Source organism: Salvia splendens, chromosome 15 (assembly GCF_004379255.2).
Source record: "Salvia splendens isolate huo1 chromosome 15, SspV2, whole genome shotgun sequence".
NCBI lineage: Eukaryota > Viridiplantae > Streptophyta > Magnoliopsida > Lamiales > Lamiaceae > Salvia > Salvia splendens.
The window spans coordinates 3,115,778-3,134,227 of NC_056046.1; the positions used below are offsets into that span (position 1 = coordinate 3,115,778).

At 37.9% G+C, this 18,450-nt stretch overlaps 2 protein-coding genes and 1 pseudogene across 4 annotated transcripts; 1 reads left to right on the forward strand and 2 right to left on the reverse strand.

The window, feature by feature from the left end:
• Positions 1-27: 27 nt before the first annotated feature.
• On the reverse strand, positions 28-6,697 carry LOC121767581 (annotated as a pseudogene).
• Positions 6,698-9,650: 2,953 nt separating this feature from the next.
• On the forward strand, positions 9,651-14,063 carry LOC121769521. Of its 3 annotated transcripts, none has more exons than XM_042166354.1 (3): positions 9,651-9,972; positions 10,325-10,963; positions 13,024-14,063. In XM_042166354.1, the coding sequence occupies exons 2-3, from the start codon at positions 10,409-10,411 to the stop codon at positions 13,867-13,869; spliced, it is 1,401 nt and encodes a 466-aa protein (XP_042022288.1). In that variant the 5' UTR covers positions 9,651-9,972; positions 10,325-10,408; the 3' UTR covers positions 13,870-14,063. The 3 variants fall into 3 exon arrangements, with proteins under 3 accessions (XP_042022288.1, XP_042022289.1, XP_042022290.1); XM_042166355.1 differs by having other exon boundaries at positions 10,380-10,963; XM_042166356.1 differs by having other exon boundaries at positions 10,461-10,963.
• Positions 14,064-15,383: 1,320 nt separating this feature from the next.
• LOC121769185 (protein SHORT-ROOT-like) lies at positions 15,384-17,559 on the reverse strand. Its single transcript, XM_042165906.1, has one exon. The coding sequence runs from the start codon at positions 17,064-17,066 to the stop codon at positions 15,672-15,674; it is 1,395 nt and encodes a 464-aa protein (XP_042021840.1). The 5' UTR covers positions 17,067-17,559; the 3' UTR covers positions 15,384-15,671.
• Positions 17,560-18,450: the final 891 nt, after the last annotated feature.

Sequence of the window (18,450 nt, forward strand, 5' to 3'; positions counted from 1 at the left end):
ATGAGAGTGAAGTTAAGGAGCATTCACTTTTTAATAAGAACCAAATTAAATATTGACTTCATATGTAGCTGCTGAGAGCAGATGAAATATCTTCATTTGCATCCTTAATCCCATTTAAATCTCTCTCGGAGAAATTCCCTACTATAATACACTTTCTCACCTGCAACGGAATAAAATCCAACACAGATGAAAAAGAAATTCTTCACTTTTTATTCCAAATTTCAAGAATCTCATAGGCTGTAGGAGTATCTGATTCTTCCGAGTTGAACTCATCATTGTCAGAGTCCCACTCTCCATCTTCAGAGTCTCTGTCATCACTCCAACTTCTCGATACCAAATCACGGTCTAAATTCTCTGCCAGTCGGGCAGGATGAGCTCTCACACGATCCTTTTAATCACATAAGTCAGGCGTACTAGACGCCTCGTCTGTCTCAATTCTGCTGCCACTCGACTGGTAATCAAGCACTCTGCCTCTGCTTGTCCAAATCTTCAGAAACCTTCTCTACTGAATTTACCTTGTCCTCACACACGAATTCCAACGCTCGTGACAGATTCAAGACTGTGAGTTCTCTTCGTAATTCATGTCTGGTGAGTTCCTCCTGAAGTTCTATAAGAGTAGCCTGATCCAACCTGTCTCGGTTTCTCTCAAAGAAGTCAATCCAGTCTTCGAAACTGACTTGAAACGGAGCATGACCCATCGTGTTGAAAATATTAACAGCTCTTTCATAGTCACATTGGATATTGGCTTGACAAGCCATTTCAGTGAAGAATGGTAGAGGAGGTATCTCACCAGCTTCAAGAATCGAATTGAAAGAATGTTCCAGCAAATGCCACTAAATCACCAAGGATATAATTTAATTAAAACAATCAAAGTTAGATACAGCCACATAATTCAAGGCTTGATGAGGTAAAAGTGAACAAGCTGTACCTTTCCAGCTTCGGATGCTTTGACTAATAGAGAAGAGCGTTTACGTTGATCAACTTGATGACCCGAAAGGGTCATCTCTTTGTACACATGCTCAAAGTACTCCCACTGGAGAGCACTTGCAGATGTCTCGAGCATGGAGCTGAAGGTGAAACTATCTGCTTTCACACCATGTTTGCCAACTTGAGAACCTGAATCATTTCTCCTGGTCTCTTCAAACAATTCTTTAGCTTTAAGAAACATATCATTCCGGCCGTAAACTTTCAACATGGCATTTATCAGACCAATATCAAGAGCCATGCACGTTTTGCAGTGTTCATAGAGGGATATACAATCTTGAACATGTCCACCATCCATGGACGATAGTATCATGCCTGTAAAAGTTATTGCAAGAGGCCTTTTTGGTAGAAGATTCTTTAACTTCTCAACCTACAGAAATAATGCACAAGAACAAATAATAAGAAACCAGAAACCAATTGTTACCCCTTTCCAGAAAGAACGTACATTCGTGTATGATTCTCATCTTATACGGCTACACCCAAATGCAAATCATCTACCTTTAAGAGCTATTTATTCAGCTAAACCAACACCATTCCATTCAAATGCTAACTCAATCCTTGTGAGAACTGACCTCATGAATTGCTTCTTGCCACCTGCCATAGAAACAAAGGCAGCGAGCTAGCTCATAGTATACACTTCTTGTTCCAATTATCCCTCTTTTTTCCATATCCCTGACAGCTCGAACAACATCATCAACTTTACCTTCTTCCCAGAATGCTCTGACAAGAGGTAATGGAAAAAGGAGATAATCCAGTAATGAAAACTTATTAGGAAAAATGTTAGTGATGGGATAATAATGCTACTACCTTTGTACGTCAGGGCTTTTAAAGACTCCCCTTTCCTTTTCATTTTCTCAAAAATTCCATGGACAAGGTCATACTTCCCTGATTTCAGCATTACCTTCAAAAAAAGAACCACCGGTAAGGATCGACTATATATATAGTGGAGCATAACATTTACATTTGATATATTAATCTGGTAAGTAGGGTTATCACAAGTCTAGTAGGAAAAAGGGGCATGAAAAAAGTAGTTGGTCACTCAAACTTTTTTCACGCTGCTTTTCACTACCATTCATTTCATTGAAATTATGCCTTCATTAACCAAATTTAGGATCTCGACTACAAAAGAAACTACATCACGCAGTTTGCATTTCTGAGAGCCACACACCCATAGCATCTTCTTGCAACAATCTTTTGCTAATAATCGTCAACTTAATTAAAGCAATGCTCGAAAATAGATTGTTTTCTGTTTCAAAAACAATTACCTCCATTGCCAGCCCATAGCTTGCTCCATTAGGTCTAAGACCATTCCTTCTCAACTGTTGAAAGACCCACGATACTCCCTTCCATTGGCAAGTCGGAACACAAAGCATTTAAAACCTAGGGATCAGCCAGTTCAGCGACATAATTTTACACATAAAATCTCTTAGAAAGTGCCAAACTCTCTTACAGCATTGAATACAACAATGTCTGGTTGAAGTTCAGGACTCCAATTTTTGTTCCTCATATTTTTGATCTTTTTCGGTTTCTCCCTCATGGTTTCAATCACATTCAGCAGCTCCTTCAGCAAACCAGCTTGGCCCAGTATAACGGACAAACAATGATATGCTGCCATACCCGGATATATATGTGTGTCCCCCTAATACAGCTCATGATTAATCTTCCATCAACACAGTCATCTAATGCAATTCAAAGAAATTAGTTGCAAGAAAATTAGTACTCGCATCAGATTAAAGACTCGAAGAGCTTCACGAGGCTTCTTGGCCCTGCCTAGCACTGTCAACAACTTTGTATACAGGTACCTAAACTTGCAAAGTCAAATACAACAAATCAAAATTCAAGAAACTGCAGCAAGCAAGCAAGCACTTGGAGGGAAGCAAAGGCGAGAAACGAACCTGCTCTTGAAATGCTTGTGCTCTTTTGAGTTGTACAGCCACTCTACAACAGAGCAGGCATGCCTCCATTGCCCCTTGTACCCAAGCCCTTCAACTATCCTCAACATTTGCATTTCTGTATACTGCAAACCCGAGTACCTCATCGTCCTCGTAAACTTCCAATCCTTCACACTAGGCTCAGTTGCACTCAACCTATCAAACAAAACCTAATTCCAATTCACTCTACAACCAGAATTGAACCGATCGAAAACAAAACAGAGGAAATAGAATTAAAAGTTCAATACCTAAACCTAATTCCAATTCACTATAACCAGAACTGAACCAATTGAAAAAAACAGAGGAAGAAGACCTAAACCTAATTCCAGAAATTGAATCAATTGAATCAAAAAACAAAGGAAAAAAAAATAGAAGCTCGATACCTATCAATGAGAAGCTTAATCGACCTCAACATCGTCATCCAATAGCCATGCGAAACGATCCCTCTCGCACTCGATTATGTAACTCAGCTCCCTCAAACGGTCAGGATTCAGCCTCGCAATCGGAGGCGGTCCAGCCTCTCCCAGGGGCGGCCGACCAGCTTCGCGCTCTGTTCATCTCTCGTGAATCTATTGTACTCGGACTTGATTGCTTGGAAATGCGATTCTTCCGAGATTGCTTGCTTTTGGGCGTCGGTGAGGTCGGAGGAGTGTTTGGCTTCGCGGCGGTTGATTTTCTGGAGCTCCTTTTTGCGGAGGTTGTGGAGGATTTTGGGGGTGGGCTGAACGCCGTGTTTGAGGAGCTTGCGGCTGATCTTTTGGGGGTCGGGCTGTGGAGGGTTTGGAGGAATTTGTGAGAGTGTGGGGAGGTTTTGGGGAGCTATTGAAGCTTCCATGGAAGTTATCAAGGTTTAAGGTTTCTGTTGAGAAGCGCCAACCATTTTATCTTTATTAGCAATATAAAAGCTTATTCTTTTTAAAATAAGTTTTAATTCTCCATTTGAAAAACTTATAGTAATAAAAATTATGAATTTCACGATGCATTTATTTACAAAGAGCAAAAAATTTATGGTAATTTTGTTTGAAAGCACAAAATAAATTCTGTTTGGGTAGATTATGATGCCTAAACTTAGCTAAACATTTTTGTGTCTGCACAAAACAAAGATGATAGAATTAAAGAGCAAAAAATTGGAATTAAAGGCCAAAGAAAGAGAGTGACAAAAGTTAGAGAACATAAAGCAAATGTGAGTTAACATATAATACAGAAATAGTTTTAAATAAAAGCAGAGGCAACCCATCGGCCACAAATAAATTGATGCACTCATCAATAATAGCAAACTCCCAGACGCAAAAAATTCTATAACACAACAGGTTGCACTTGCAGTTGATCTTCTGTTCAGGTCTTTGACTTCGAATGCTTCACCAGCCAGTCAATCACTTGATCGATGTTCGTTGAGTTCTTGCAAGAGATCATGTAGCAGCACACTTCTCTGTCTGTGATCGACTTCAAATCCCTGCACCACCACCATCCAAAAATTAAACACACAGTTCAGCAAATGAATGTCAGATTCGTCTCATTTTGTACGTACATTTGATCAGTCAATGCTTGTTTCGACAGGGCAACAGGCTTGTCGATCTTGTTCCCTAGAACCAGCAATGGGATCCCACTTAGTGATGGTTTGCTCAACAAGTCGTGAAGCTCGCTTTTGGAAATGCTGATATTATCAGGATCCGCAGCATCAACAACGTAACTGCACCAGAATGCATGATTTAGTGACAACATTATCATTTTGAACAGAAGCCATGATTTGGCAGATCTGACTTACAATCTGCGATAATGTCGTTCCCTTACTATATAGGAGCTTTTCTATTTGACTCCTCACTCATGCACAATATTTCAACTCAGTGATAGGTGATACATCAAAATTCCACCCTTGATAACAGAGCATTGGGGTTTCACAGATATATTTGAGGATCGATATAATTAAGGTGCTATTGAAGTATAGCATTAAACAGATTTTTTTCTAGATAATAAGCACATAGTAGCAAAGGGACAAAAGCATATAAGAGGATAGGCTTATATCATGAGTCCTATTAGGCAACTTATAATTAGGCAATGCTTCGAAAGAAAATACACAACGAAGAAAGAGTTACTGGTAGCATACACAATTGCAGAAACTGCACGACAATATCTCTCCCACATGCTCCTAAATCTGGGTTGACCTCCAAGATCCCACAGCTTTATTGTGACATTCCCTTTAGTGACTTTCCGCATATTAAATCCTACCTGAAGTGCCACGACAGAATTTAATTAGTAAAGATGAACATTGTAGGTGTTCCAGAAAGAACCAAAAAAAACAAATATTTAAGAAATCAAGAAGTAACCTAACCGTTGGGATCATATCTTCACTGTATCCACCAGTCTAGAGACGGAAAGGGGAAAATAAATGAACAGTGCTTGATCAAATAAAGAATTATCAAATAGAACGAGAAAGATTTATCGCAAAGAAAGGATACTATATGTACTTACAGCGACAACATTTACAAGCGAAGTTTTCCCAGCATTCTGAAGACCTATAAGAGACAGTTCCATTTCTTGCTTGAAGAAAAGGCTGCAACGCAAGATTGTTCGTGAGTCAACATCCTTTTAAAAGTTAACTCATGAAGAAAAATCTCAAAATAACCACAAGAGTTTTATCCTAAATTCTTCATCAAAGGACTAAAGACACTATCACGAAGAAACTGAATTTCAAGATACTCAGCACAGCATTCTCTGAGGATATGTCGACACTAGCAGTTAATTGCTTAGCAAGTCTCCAACCAGCACACATTGCAGTGGTTTTACAAGAAAACACTTCCAAATTGCATGTGTTACAATAAGTTTCCAAACCACCATGCTTAACATTTTTGCCACTAATACTCCAAGAGTAAGTTAAGCATGCCACTAGACAACTCAATAATTGCATTTATTATCACATTAAAAGGTTGTATCTTTCATATGATCTAGGGATCAAAACCATAAGAGGCATCGTTTCGCACTTGAACGAGAACTATTGAAAAGTTGAATGTACTCTTCTTAATCAAGAAAGAATTTATGGAACAATATCCAACATCCTAGGGATATAAGCTATGTATATGAATATATAAGCAGAAGAATTTTCAATAAAAGAAGAAAGGCAAAACAGATAAATTCTTGTTTGGCAAACCAGATTATCCAATTGAGTAGTTGTATACCCACCGCAAATTGGCAACATATACCATACAAAGATCATAGCAAAACTGGTGTAGAAATACTGAATTCCAAAATAAGAAATCAACATAATTATAACTCGCAGATAACTGATAATGCAATCAAGTTTCCTCAATCTTAACAAAAGAAACACAAGGCTAAAAAGAGTAAAAAGCAAAAAAAGGCCACAAACAAAGCTAAAAACAAGGCGAAAGCTGGAGCTATGGATAAATTCCTCAATAGCAAGCCATATATTCAAAAAAAACATTGATTTTCAGGAAAAACACACCAAAATCATCCAAAGCCGTAAAGCAAATTCGTCCACGATTCATAGCATATTTTGTTTCTACATACACACCTTCTAAGCCAATTGAGAAAAACTTCCCAGAGACCCATTGTTACGATTGATGGAGCGGAAAATTCAACAGATCTCTAATCCGTCTTCTCCCAATTGAGCTCTCCCCAAACAAATTCGTGTTCTTTCTGTGGAATCCTAACCTACAAGTAGAACAATTTTCCGGCTTCGCATCAACGATTTATGCCATGGGATTCTTTGCATACCACAACTAGGATTAGGAAAATGCTGCAACCAATTTATTCTAACAAATCACAATGGCCCCTCTATTATTCCATAATTATACTTCTGCCCCGCGTAATTTTCGCTGTGTGATTGATTCATCTTTGGACGAATGGGGTGACAGATAACCAATTTCACTCGCTCTTTAAGCGCGTGTACTCACTGCCAGTACATGTTGAATTGTTTGGAGGTGTGAAATCCACGCGCTGACGTGTGCCGCGTGTCCTGCTGGATGCTTCTGATTGGCTACAGGGTGGAAAGGGTGGCCCAGTGCTTTCCTTCTCCGTTTGCTATTGGGTTTGAAATTTGAATATATCTTTCCTTATTTATAAAATCCTTAGATAGGTATGACGTGTATCGCGATTATCATTCGTAATCTATAATTATTTAATTTTATTATGTTTAATCGGATTTTATACTACTAGTATTTAGATTTTTAAAAAAGCGCTTCACAGATAGAGTATAAATCTTTTAAGTGATTGTGTAAATATTTGCAATTTGAGTGGATACTTAGTTGTAAACGTATATACTACTCACTAATACTTCATATGTCCCATAAAAATATGTTCATTTTTTATTTTCATTCCTCTCATAAAAATATAAGTTTTTTTATATATGGAAAGTTGTTCAATTCATTACTTATATACATTAATTTATTTACTATTTATATCACTATGTCTCATCAATTTATAATAATATGAGTTATAACTGATCTTTTATTTATCTCTCTTACTTTATCAATTGTGTATCAATTCTAGTGTCATTTCAAATGCACATATTTTTATGGGATGGAAAGTAACATTAGTTGAATTTTATATTCTTATAATTATAAATCATTTTACTATTTTTATTATAATCAACTAGATTATACTACTGTATGGAGTACACTAACTAATAATTCATATTGTTACTTCGGTTTTGATAAATGGTCTAACCAGTCCGACCAGTTCAATCACGAACCAATAAGTTAAATCTAAGAGGTGGAACAATCTAATACACTACTATCCTTGTAATATCAAAATTCTGTGTCCTATAAATTGAAGTATAACTATTCTGGCCCAATATCAAAACGGATCCATTAGAAAAAGCCATCTCGTTTGATTTTAGATCAGACAATATCTTAATTTTAGCCCATACAATTTAAATTTTCTCCAATTTAATTTCAAATTCATGATCCCAAATTCTTCCACATTTTATAGCCTATATGTCCTTACACAAAAATAAAATCAAGTAAATGTTAATAGAGTCATATTAATACATACGAGCAAGCTAATATCCAATATAGATTAATTTTGGTTGACAATTTTAAATTAGTAACAATTAGACAAATGGTAAATACGAGAAATGTCATACTCCCTCCGTTCGTTATTAGAGTCTTATTTGAGTGTGACATGAGTTTTAAGAAATACAAAATAAAGTGGAAGGAAACAGATGGTGGAATGTGAAACTGATTTATGTTAAAAGTGAACCGGGACTCCTAATAGCGGACGGACTAAAATGGTCAACTGAGACTCCTGATGGAAGACGGAAGGAGTATATTTTACGGAGTTCTTTTAATTTAGAAGGTCTTTGATCTCAAAATAATAGTAATAAATAAATAAAACTCAGGTAACCTTTCCATTTTGAATATGCATTTTCGTGTACAAGAAACTCCCTCAAAACGTGACATGATTTTAACATGTGGGGGCCTTATTTGGGACCAACGGTGGATTTAGGTGGGAAAGAAGTTGATCGATCCTACTGTCGGCTCATGGAAGTTGGAATGTTCCATTAAAGTCGATATTATAGCTATCGCTAACTTTCGGTGTGACAGTTCCTTCTCGGCTTTTTAGGGTTGAAGTTTCTTTTCGTTCTTCGTTTTCCATTCATTGCAGCAACAATCACTACACTGTAAAATCTCATTGAATTTGTCTTCCGATGCCGATAATGAGTTCTTCATTGCATCAGTCCCACAAATTTCGTATCCCGGATCCACCTCTCTCCGGGACAACTTAATCAATTGTATTCTTCAATCATAACGTCTAATACATACATGTCTTTGGACCCAAAAAAAAGTACACGTAAATTATGTGTGGGACGCATATGTATGTAGGGACGAAAAGAGGAAGATTGGTGGGAAAGGAGACATTTACCAACTTTATTCTTGTTGATAGAAAGAACATGTTCTAACTAATCATACTTTACCTCTAACTTCCGTTTCTATTATTACACAACTGTTCAATAACCATGGATTGCCCAACCCCACGCTCTTCACGTCTTTCTACATTTTTTTAAGTCAATAAATCACATATTTCGGATTTTATAATTATCACAACTCTAATTTAATAGACATTACATTTATCACTATCAATCTAAATTTATACGGTGCATTAATCAGCTCTCAGCCTTTAAGAAAATTATAGGTACATTTGGAAAAATAATTTTTACTGTAAATATCTGTACGTACAGCTATATTAAATTATTGTGAGCAATTGATAAGACGCTTTAATAGGTTGAAGTTTGAGTCGCGGGAGGATAAATAGAGAACCACTATTGATCGTTTTTAAATTTTTATATGGAAAGGAAAAAAAAACTGTATTAAACTATTAATATAGTATCTCATAAATAGTGAAAGGAAAAAAATTCAAGCTTGTCATTGTAAATAATAAATGCTAAAAGTCAATTTGTGTTTTAATGACTATCTACAAATCGAAGTATGACATGATTGTGTCATTTCTTCCCCAATTAGGTAATTTAGGTTTATATAACTCGGAGTTAGAATGAGTTTTGAGAAAATTATTTATAACAGTGGTTTGAGACTTGAGTAGATAAAAGATAGGAGTATTACTATGTGATACATATCTATACTATGATTAAATTGCTATATTTATAAAATTATTTTGAAATTTCCAACTTAATTAAAAAGTGACACGTGGGGATTAAAGTCACCATTTTCGTGTCCTCTGTTTTTCTTGCTCTGTAATAAAAGTCACCTGCTAATGCTATGGTAAAAACTAGAGAGAGAGAGGGAGAGTTTGTAGGTCACAACACAGTCGCCTCCTTCATAATTGCGATCAGAAACAATATCCAACAAATAATCAATCCCACCTCCATCTTTTTCTCTCTTCCACTTTACTCATTAATTAACTTCAATTATTCCCTTCTTCTTCACGTCTCTGGTCGGAATAACTCCACACGATTCCCGTGTGTCGAAATTACTCAACTATTTAGCTCAGCATAGTCCAACAACTTAGAGCGGGCTGTCAATTTGGATTATTGAATGAATGGTTGGGAGATTCGAAAGAGCTAAGAGCAGCAAACCGATGTCAAGAGGTATCTCTCTTTCAACTTCAGTAGACTTGCTCAATTATTAGCTTATGTTGCTTAGTTCTTATTGATTTAGACCGAATTGGATTGGGGTTATCGGTAATTTGTAGATCCGTCTGTTTATGTTAATTGTGGAATTGATTCAATTGCTCGTGATTTATTGTTGAATTTGAAGTTCACTGCTTCATCTGCTATCGGGTGATTTCGATTAGGTCAAGTTTTGAGGGGATTTTGATCAGGTGGTGTGAGGCTGTGCTTTGCAATGATCTGTTTTTTTAGCATGATTGGCTATTTTAATGGATTCTATTTCTCCAACTTTTTTGATTGATTGATTTTGTCATCTGCAAATCCTGTGTAGGAATATTGATGTGCTAGTTTGCCGATCGACGTGTTGCGTGTTTTTAAAAATGCAGCATTTTGTTGAAGATAAAACGGCATCAAAATGAGGATAAGGAACAAATACAGAAAACCAACTGCTTTACGTTGCATTGCAGGGAGCAGATGCTCGATGTCGAATGTTGTGTGGAGCCTAGTAGGCCTCCTTGTTATGCTTCATTTGTACACCCTACTTTCGCATACGAACGTGCAAAGTAGAGTGGCGCGAAGCAGCAATATAAGGAACAATCCGCTGATAAGTGAGCTTGAGGAGGTTGAGGAGGAAAATATACAAATGCCTCCTCCACGAAGGCGATCTCCCCGTGCTGCTAAAAGGAAACCGAAGCGGCCTACTACCTTGATTGATGAATTTCTAGACGAGTCTTCCCAAATAAGGCACATATTTTTTCCTTCTATGAAGATGGCTGTAGATCCTATGAATGCTGTTGGAAATGACAGTTTGTACTATCATCCTGGGCGGATATGGTTAGACACTGAAGGAAATCCTATTCAAGCACACGGAGGCGGTATTTTATATGATGGGATAAGCAGGACTTACTATTGGTATGGAGAGTATAAAGACGGCCCAACTTACCACGTTCACAAGAAAGGAGCAGCACGGGTAAATTTTAAATCTTGGTACATTTATGTGTGTTTGCATCCTAAACATCATTGATTAGCAATCATCAGACAAATACTAATGCACATCATTGTTGCATGAGTACATTGGGCTTTAAGTTATTGTTTTCTTTATGCGCAACATAATATATAGCTATTTATCTTTGAGCATATTTCCCTGCGGATGGATCAACGATATTGCTAACATTGCGGCTCTGTGTAGAATGCTTAAAATTTGATCCAAACTTTGTTCTAGGAAGAGTTGCCTTTGTCACTTTAGATGTCTGTTGATGAGATTTTTTGTGAACATCCTGTTATAACCAGTGTAATAGTAGCTGCACTGGAACTCCTTCTGGAGGCTGTAATGAGGATGCATCGTCATCCATCACTTTTACAATCCCTTCGGTTTTGGTATGGATCATTGTTCATTGTTTATGTAACTTACCCAAAACTAGGTAAAGTAATGAACACTCAGGCTGACCTTGCCATCACATACTGATAAGTTATAGATTATCCTCACATTTTAGTTCAGCCCTCAGTGGTTTTACACTTATCCTTATTTCTACCAAATGCATCCTCATGCCTTCCTGTCATTGTTGGAGACACTGTCAAATTATGCCTCAAAAAGCAATCATGTGAGTAGGCTACGTTTCTTCTGATTGAACTACTAAATAAGGGGTGTATTGAATGAGTTAATTCCTTTTGCATACTCTTTAACTTAACAGACTAATGTTCCACTTATGCATTAGTCATTTTGTCAATTCATTCTTTTTTTGTAGTAGTGTTTGACCATTTGTCACCATATGTTTTAAAACTTGTCTCTCTCCTTTTTATTTTTGATTTTTTATGCTACAACTCCTTTTCTCAAATATTCTAAATTAGTAGATTGTGAATGTGCCTACATGCACATTGAATATCACAACTTACACTGTTTTGGCATAATGGTATACTATGTGAATATATGGCAAAGAAATACAGAAAGTACTGTATCTAGTTGTACGAGGTTTTAGGTCATACATGACAGGTTTTGCATCTTCCTTTTAAAAATCTCCAATTCTTTCTTTTTTCTACTCAATATTTTCAAGAATCTTATCGTTTTATTCTAAACTAAGAATATTTACTTGAAGGCATTAAATATATTGATTACCTACATACCTTAGTTTCAGGTGCTGATAGAATATCGAATTCAAAATTCAAAATTTTGGCGAGTTAGATGTTGAGCCTAGCTAAAACAATTCAAAATGATCAAGTTGGACCAGCTTAAGGAATAATTTGTGGAAACTAGGCGCTCGTGAAACTTGCAATTTCTTCTCTTAATTTTTGTGGAAATCTATTGGATGCCATCATGATTTACCCAATAAAATGCTCAAAGCCCTTCATGCATGTCGGTTTCTTAGAGACCATGCTTATTCTGAATTTGTTGTGAAACCACACATTTGGCGTGTTACCTTACAAGAAAATAAGATTCACCACTTGACTGTTTCTGCAACTACACATTTCCTTTGTGCTTACTTCTTACCCAGTTGCAAATCTGGTTTGAAATATTGTTTTTTGAAGCAAGATATGAAGTTGTATAAGATTGTGATGTGGTCAGATTCATCGAATAGTTCTCGGTCATGAAATTTATCATATGAAAACATTCATGCAGATATGAAAAGCCACTCTACCAATTGATGTAACCATTTCCAGAAGTAATTGTATGAACAGATGACATTAGAAAGATGAGGCAGCTGCATAGCTTTTACCTGGTCTGTGTATGGATATATAGCATAGTACACTTCAAATATTAGTTCTGACTTCCTAAGGCATCGAAACTTGTTCGGGGACCCTAACGTATGTTTTAGGCTGAACTAAACAAACAACTGATTTTGTCTTAGATATGTTACATGAATGTGGCAGTTACCATCATCAGTGTATAAGTGTCTTGCTTAGTAATTGCTATGTTCGTTAGGAATTTATTCTCATGGCAGTTTTCTGTCGCGTTTGCATATGGTTGCTGATTTTGACGAAGATAACAACAGTATCTGTAGAAACTAGAAACTAAACTCATTTTCTTTCATTCAGGTTGATGTCATTGGTGTAGGTTGTTATTCTTCAAAGGATCTTTGGACGTGGAAAAACGAGGGTATCGTGCTTCCTGCGGAAGAAACTGACGAGACTCATGACCTCCACAAGTCCAACGTGCTCGAGAGGCCAAAAGTAATTTATAACGACAAGACAGCGAAATACGTAATGTGGATGCACATCGACGATGCTAACTACACAAAAGCCTCAGTCGGTGTAGCCGTTAGTGATTCCCCCACCGGTCCATTCGACTACCTCTTCAGTAAACGCCCCCACGGATTTGACAGCAGAGACATGAGCATCTTCAAAGACGACGACGACGTTGCCTATCTCATATATTCGTCCGACGACAACAGCGAACTCCACATCGGGCCACTCAACGAGGAGTATCTAGACGTGACAAATGTGATGAAAAGAATCCTCATAGGGCAGCATCGAGAGGCGCCAGCTCTATTCAAGCACGAGGGGACGTACTACATGATCACTTCCGGGTGCACTGGCTGGGCTCCGAACGAGGCTCTTGCGCACGCAGCTGAGTCGATCATGGGCCCGTGGGAGAACATGGGGAATCCTTGCATAGGTGGAAACAAGATATTTCGTGCCACGACGTTCTTCGCTCAGAGCACGTTCGTGCTGCCACTGCCGGGGCTTCCCGGTTCGTTTATCTTCATGGCGGACCGGTGGAACCCGGCTGATCTACGGGACTCGAGGTACGTATGGCTGCCTTTAACAGTAGGAGGAGCTGCTGATCAGCCATTTGATTATAGTTTTGGGTTTCCTTTGTGGTCGAGAGTGTCTATTTACTGGCATAAGAGATGGAGGCTTCCTTCAAGGTGGAGTGCTTAGATTTTTTTTTTCAAAGGTTTTAATACTTTGCCACATAATGTTACTGGGTTATGATTAGGAAACTTTAATTTTAGAATTATGGAGATTAGATGTACATTTGATGTATTTGCTACGGGAATGTTAATATAGTTCAGGAGTATTTTATATTTTTTGACAATCTTTGATTTTAATTCTATCACATTTGAAAGACATCACTTGTCATTTGTCAATGTAAGGTTACCACTTCAATATATTTAGAACATTAGCTAGAAGGAAATAAATCTTTATTTTTCATGATAATCCGTGCACTTGAAATATTTTATCAGTTGTTGTTCGTTATATTTATGATAATTATTATATGGTACATACCGATTATTATAATACATGGATGAAGTAAAAATCAGAGGACCCTTTTTTAGTTTTTCAATTTTGGACTTGGTAAAATTATAATATTGATGAATAGTCACCATCCATAGCTGAAATCATATATTGACCTAAAAAAAAAGACAATATTTAAAAATGCCTCCAATAGAAATTGCAGCATACATTTCATAAGGGTCCCAAAATCAATCAATATTATCTAATTCAAGAAATCGTGTTATGTACTTCTACTTGCACATGAACCCCATTCTTGACTTCTTGTACATATTACACACACACACACACACAGTGTGTGTGTGAAAATCAAATATTTTAAAGATAAGTAGTAGTACTATGTATGGATTATATGCAAATGAAAAAGATAATGCAAAAATGTGTAAAAAAGATAGTGGTAATGTTAAAGTGGAGGGAGCAAGTCTCATCAAAAGATTAACAATATGATTCTTAAAAGAAGTTCCCACTATAATATATATGTGGGCCTAAAGCATTACTCTTTTTCCTCTTCTTGATTTATGATGCAACGTCACCATGATAAAGATTTTTGGTCACAAACTATAAGGGGTCTTACTTTTTTTTTTCATTACATTAGTATTATTGTAGAACTTCAATTTTTTAAATGAATATTAATTAATCTCATTCAAATGTCAATTGGGTTGATCATAATGAATGCATTATTAGGTTGATTTTAGGTGCAATAGTTTTTCGATGATGAAGGCAAAAACTAATATTCTACAAAGTGTGTTTGGCACCAAAGATATTACACCACTAATTATTGATAAACACATTTTAAGAATTTTAAGAGATTCCAAACACAACCTAACTCGATTGCCGTCCTATGATTCTATGGTCCCAAACAAGATAATGACCCTTTCTATCTTAATTAACTTTAAACAACTTTTTAACATTCATATAATATAATGATGATATCAACTTAACCCCACACTAATACCAACTCCAATATAAAATATTTAAACTATATATCTGTACAAGTTAATTAGATTAGATGTCAAATCATAACTAGAAACATACCAAGCATGTACATGCAATCATGTAACCATAATTCAAAATGATGTTTTTCCTTTTCATCAATGTGGGATTAGAATTTGGTTTGTCCTAACACTTTCACCCTTTAGCTCAAAACCCACTTCATGAAATTGACAGTCAATACATACATATATATATACTAGTACATTAATTCACTTCCAAATCTAATAACTAAATCTTTCTATTTAGATAGAAAAAATGATACTAACAATCTCAATAAGATCAATTTAGTCACTTCAATTCTATCAAAATATCCAAAGTGAAGAAAAATAAAAGAAAATTCATGAAGAAGAAAAAGAAATTAACACCATTAATTAATTAATAGTACCTACTTATTTTTTTCTTTTTCCAAATTTCTCACTTTGGCTTCGCACGTGCGAGCATTGGTGAAGTCTCAATCAGCAAGGCTTCCATGCACTCGCCCACACCACCGGCTGTTCCTTCCACGAAAGGAATATTCCGGCGGAATCCGGCGACGGCGCCATCGTCCACCCCTCCCTGTACCTCCTCAGGAGCGACCTCACGTCATCGCACGCCTCCTCACTTAGCGCGATCGGCGTGAATCCGCCTCCATGCAAGCGCCGCGACCACCGCGCCGCCGTCTCCCGCCGCTCCACCGAATCCTGCGGCGGACACGCCACCAGATCGACGATCGCTCTCCCCGCGTCCCTCTCCAGCATCAGCCGCTCGTTGCTCGTGCGCGGGAAGCTCTCCTCCAGCGCCTCGAAGTAAACCCTAAACCACCGCAAACACTCTCTGAATCCGTCGATGAATTCGACATTTGATAATCCTAAATCGAGATCCGCCTCCTCCTCCACCACCGTTAAAACCCTAGGCCGGAGGCGGCGGAACAATTCGATCAAATTATCCCTCCGATCGCCGATCGCCGCCACGGATCGCATCGCTCCGACGCAATTCACCGCGAGCGCCTCGTCCTCCTTCACATCCAGATCGGCGAGGCTGAGATCCGCCAGATCGCCGCCGTGGTGCACAGCGGCGAACGCGAACGGAACCCCCATCAGCCGCGCGAATTTCTCCATCCTGCTCCCGATCTCCCTCATCACCCTCCGCGCCGCCGCGGACGACGATCCCCGCGCGAGCACGGCCGTGATGCGGAGGTGCGGCGTGACGTCGTCGGCGCGCGTGGCGATCGCCTCCAGCAGCGTGGGCCACTGCGTACAGAACGTGTTGCTCACGTCGACGATGTGGAGGCGCCTCTCCCCCTCGAACGCCTCCATGATCGCGCCGTTCGACGCCACGTGGCCGAACGTCGTCCACGGGCTCACCTCCTGGAACTTCAGCACCGTCCGCCGCGTCGATTCGAAGGAGCAGTTCCCATCCGCGGCCGCGACAAGCGTCGAATAAGTCCGATCGCCGGAATCAGTAATCCGGCTGAAAATCGCCTGCAAAAAATACGAAGCAAGCTTCTGATCAATATCTCCATAAGGAGATCCGAGCTCGTTCAGCATCCACATCAGCTGCTGCACGCGGCCGCTGTTTTTATCCTCGATGGCTCTAGAAGCTTCCAGAAGAATGTCGTGCGACCAATTGGCGCTGTTTCCGGATAAGGCCGCAGCGAATTCGACAGCGACGTCGGGAGGAGGAGGAGGAGGAGGATGAGAAGGAGGTATAGGGTGGTAATGCTTGGAGGAAGAAGAAGAGAAATCCTCGTCATCCATGAAAAGGTTGAAGCATTCTTCGTCGAAATTAGGGTTTTGCTTAGCGGATTTGGAGCTGGTGGTGGTGCTGGACTGATCAGATTGAAGGCTGACTAGTCTGAACAAGGTATCCATCTAATCAACATCAAATAACAAAACAAATCTTCTGCTTTAACTCATGGAATAATTTTTTTAGGGGAGGGAATTTTACAAGTTGGATTAGCCTTCTTTTTCTTTAGGTTAATGTTTTAGATGAGGAAAAGTGTGTTTTTCTTTATGGGGAAGAAGGGTGGAGTGGGATGGTGGGGGTGGGTAGGGTAGTATAAGTACATATTTCTTGGTAAAGAAAGGTTTTTTGAAGAGGTCTTTTTGGAGCAAGAAGGGATTGGCTCAAATTTGTATGTTAAAACATAGGATAGAAAAATTTGTGTGAAAAAAGCAGCAAGAAAGTGAGGAGTGTGTGTTTGTCAAGAAAATTATGGCCCCTCCACCTTTTGGCTCTAAATGTGTGTATATGTGTGTGTGTGTGTGTTTTGGTTGTTTGTGGGAATAGTGGGTGTTGTTTTGTGAATAAGGAAACTAGGTGGGTTGTGAATATTGTATAATGTGAGTGGAGGAAAAGCTGCGGGTGGGGGGCGTGCATATTTTTCATCATTATATAATGCACCACCAACTTTATCATTTAATTTTATGCTACAAATAAACTTGTATATACTCCATCCATTCTTGTAAAGGAATAATGTGAGTGGTTTTAATAAAAACGATTAATTTGTTGTTAAGTGAAAAAATAGTGGCACCTTGTGTATAGTATTGATTGTCACTAATAATGTGTGGTGGGGGAGGAGAAAATGGTAGAGGATGTGATAGAAAAAGTGCATAAATTGGAGTATATTAAAAGAAATAGAAGGTAGAATGAAGGAAGTACTAATATTTATAGAGATTTTAAAGATGGAATTTTCTAGATCATAAGTAATTCATGTTGCAATTTCATTTTCTTTTCTTTTCTTACTATATGTGACCAGGGTTTTATTCTACGAATCTAGTGACTAATTTCATCACTAATTTGTCACTTCCAACTTATGCACATATATAAAGGAACAAGATTAGTACTAGCATTTTAAAAATATTTATAGGTATATTTCAGTAACATATTTTGATAATAATTTATTCATGTATATGTCGCATATATTAATAATGATATCACATGAAGTGCGTGCATACTAGTTTAAATAAATAAAGTGGTGTGCATAAATAATTATATTAGTATGTCTATTAGATTATAATTGAGACCAAAAAGACAGGTATAAAAATTTAAGTGATGTCAGTAAAGAAAAGTGAAGCTTATTTAAAAAGGGAACCAAAAGTAAAGATGAATCTGCCCTTTACTTTTTTGCTTTTGGGTTCCAAATTCAATCTTCTTTTAATTGGTGCTCTTTCTTTGATCCTTGAGACTGTCAGACTTTACTCACAAAATTAATAAATAAATAGCCCGAGCTATGTATTTTAAATTATTGGTATT

What these genes read in the sequence shown, in the direction of transcription:
- LOC121769521 (XM_042166354.1), top strand. Translation starts at nt 10,409, where the DNA reads ATGAGGATAAGGAACAAATACAGAAAACCAACTGCTTTACGTTGCATT. An exon ending in ACAAGAAAGGAGCAGCACGG is followed by an intron (nt 10,964 to 13,023) that starts GTAAATTTTAAA and finishes TCTTTCATTCAG; the next exon opens with GTTGATGTCATTGGTGTAGG.
- LOC121769185 (XM_042165906.1), bottom strand. Translation starts at nt 17,066, where the DNA reads ATGGATACCTTGTTCAGACTAGTCAGCCTTCAATCTGATCAGTCCAGC.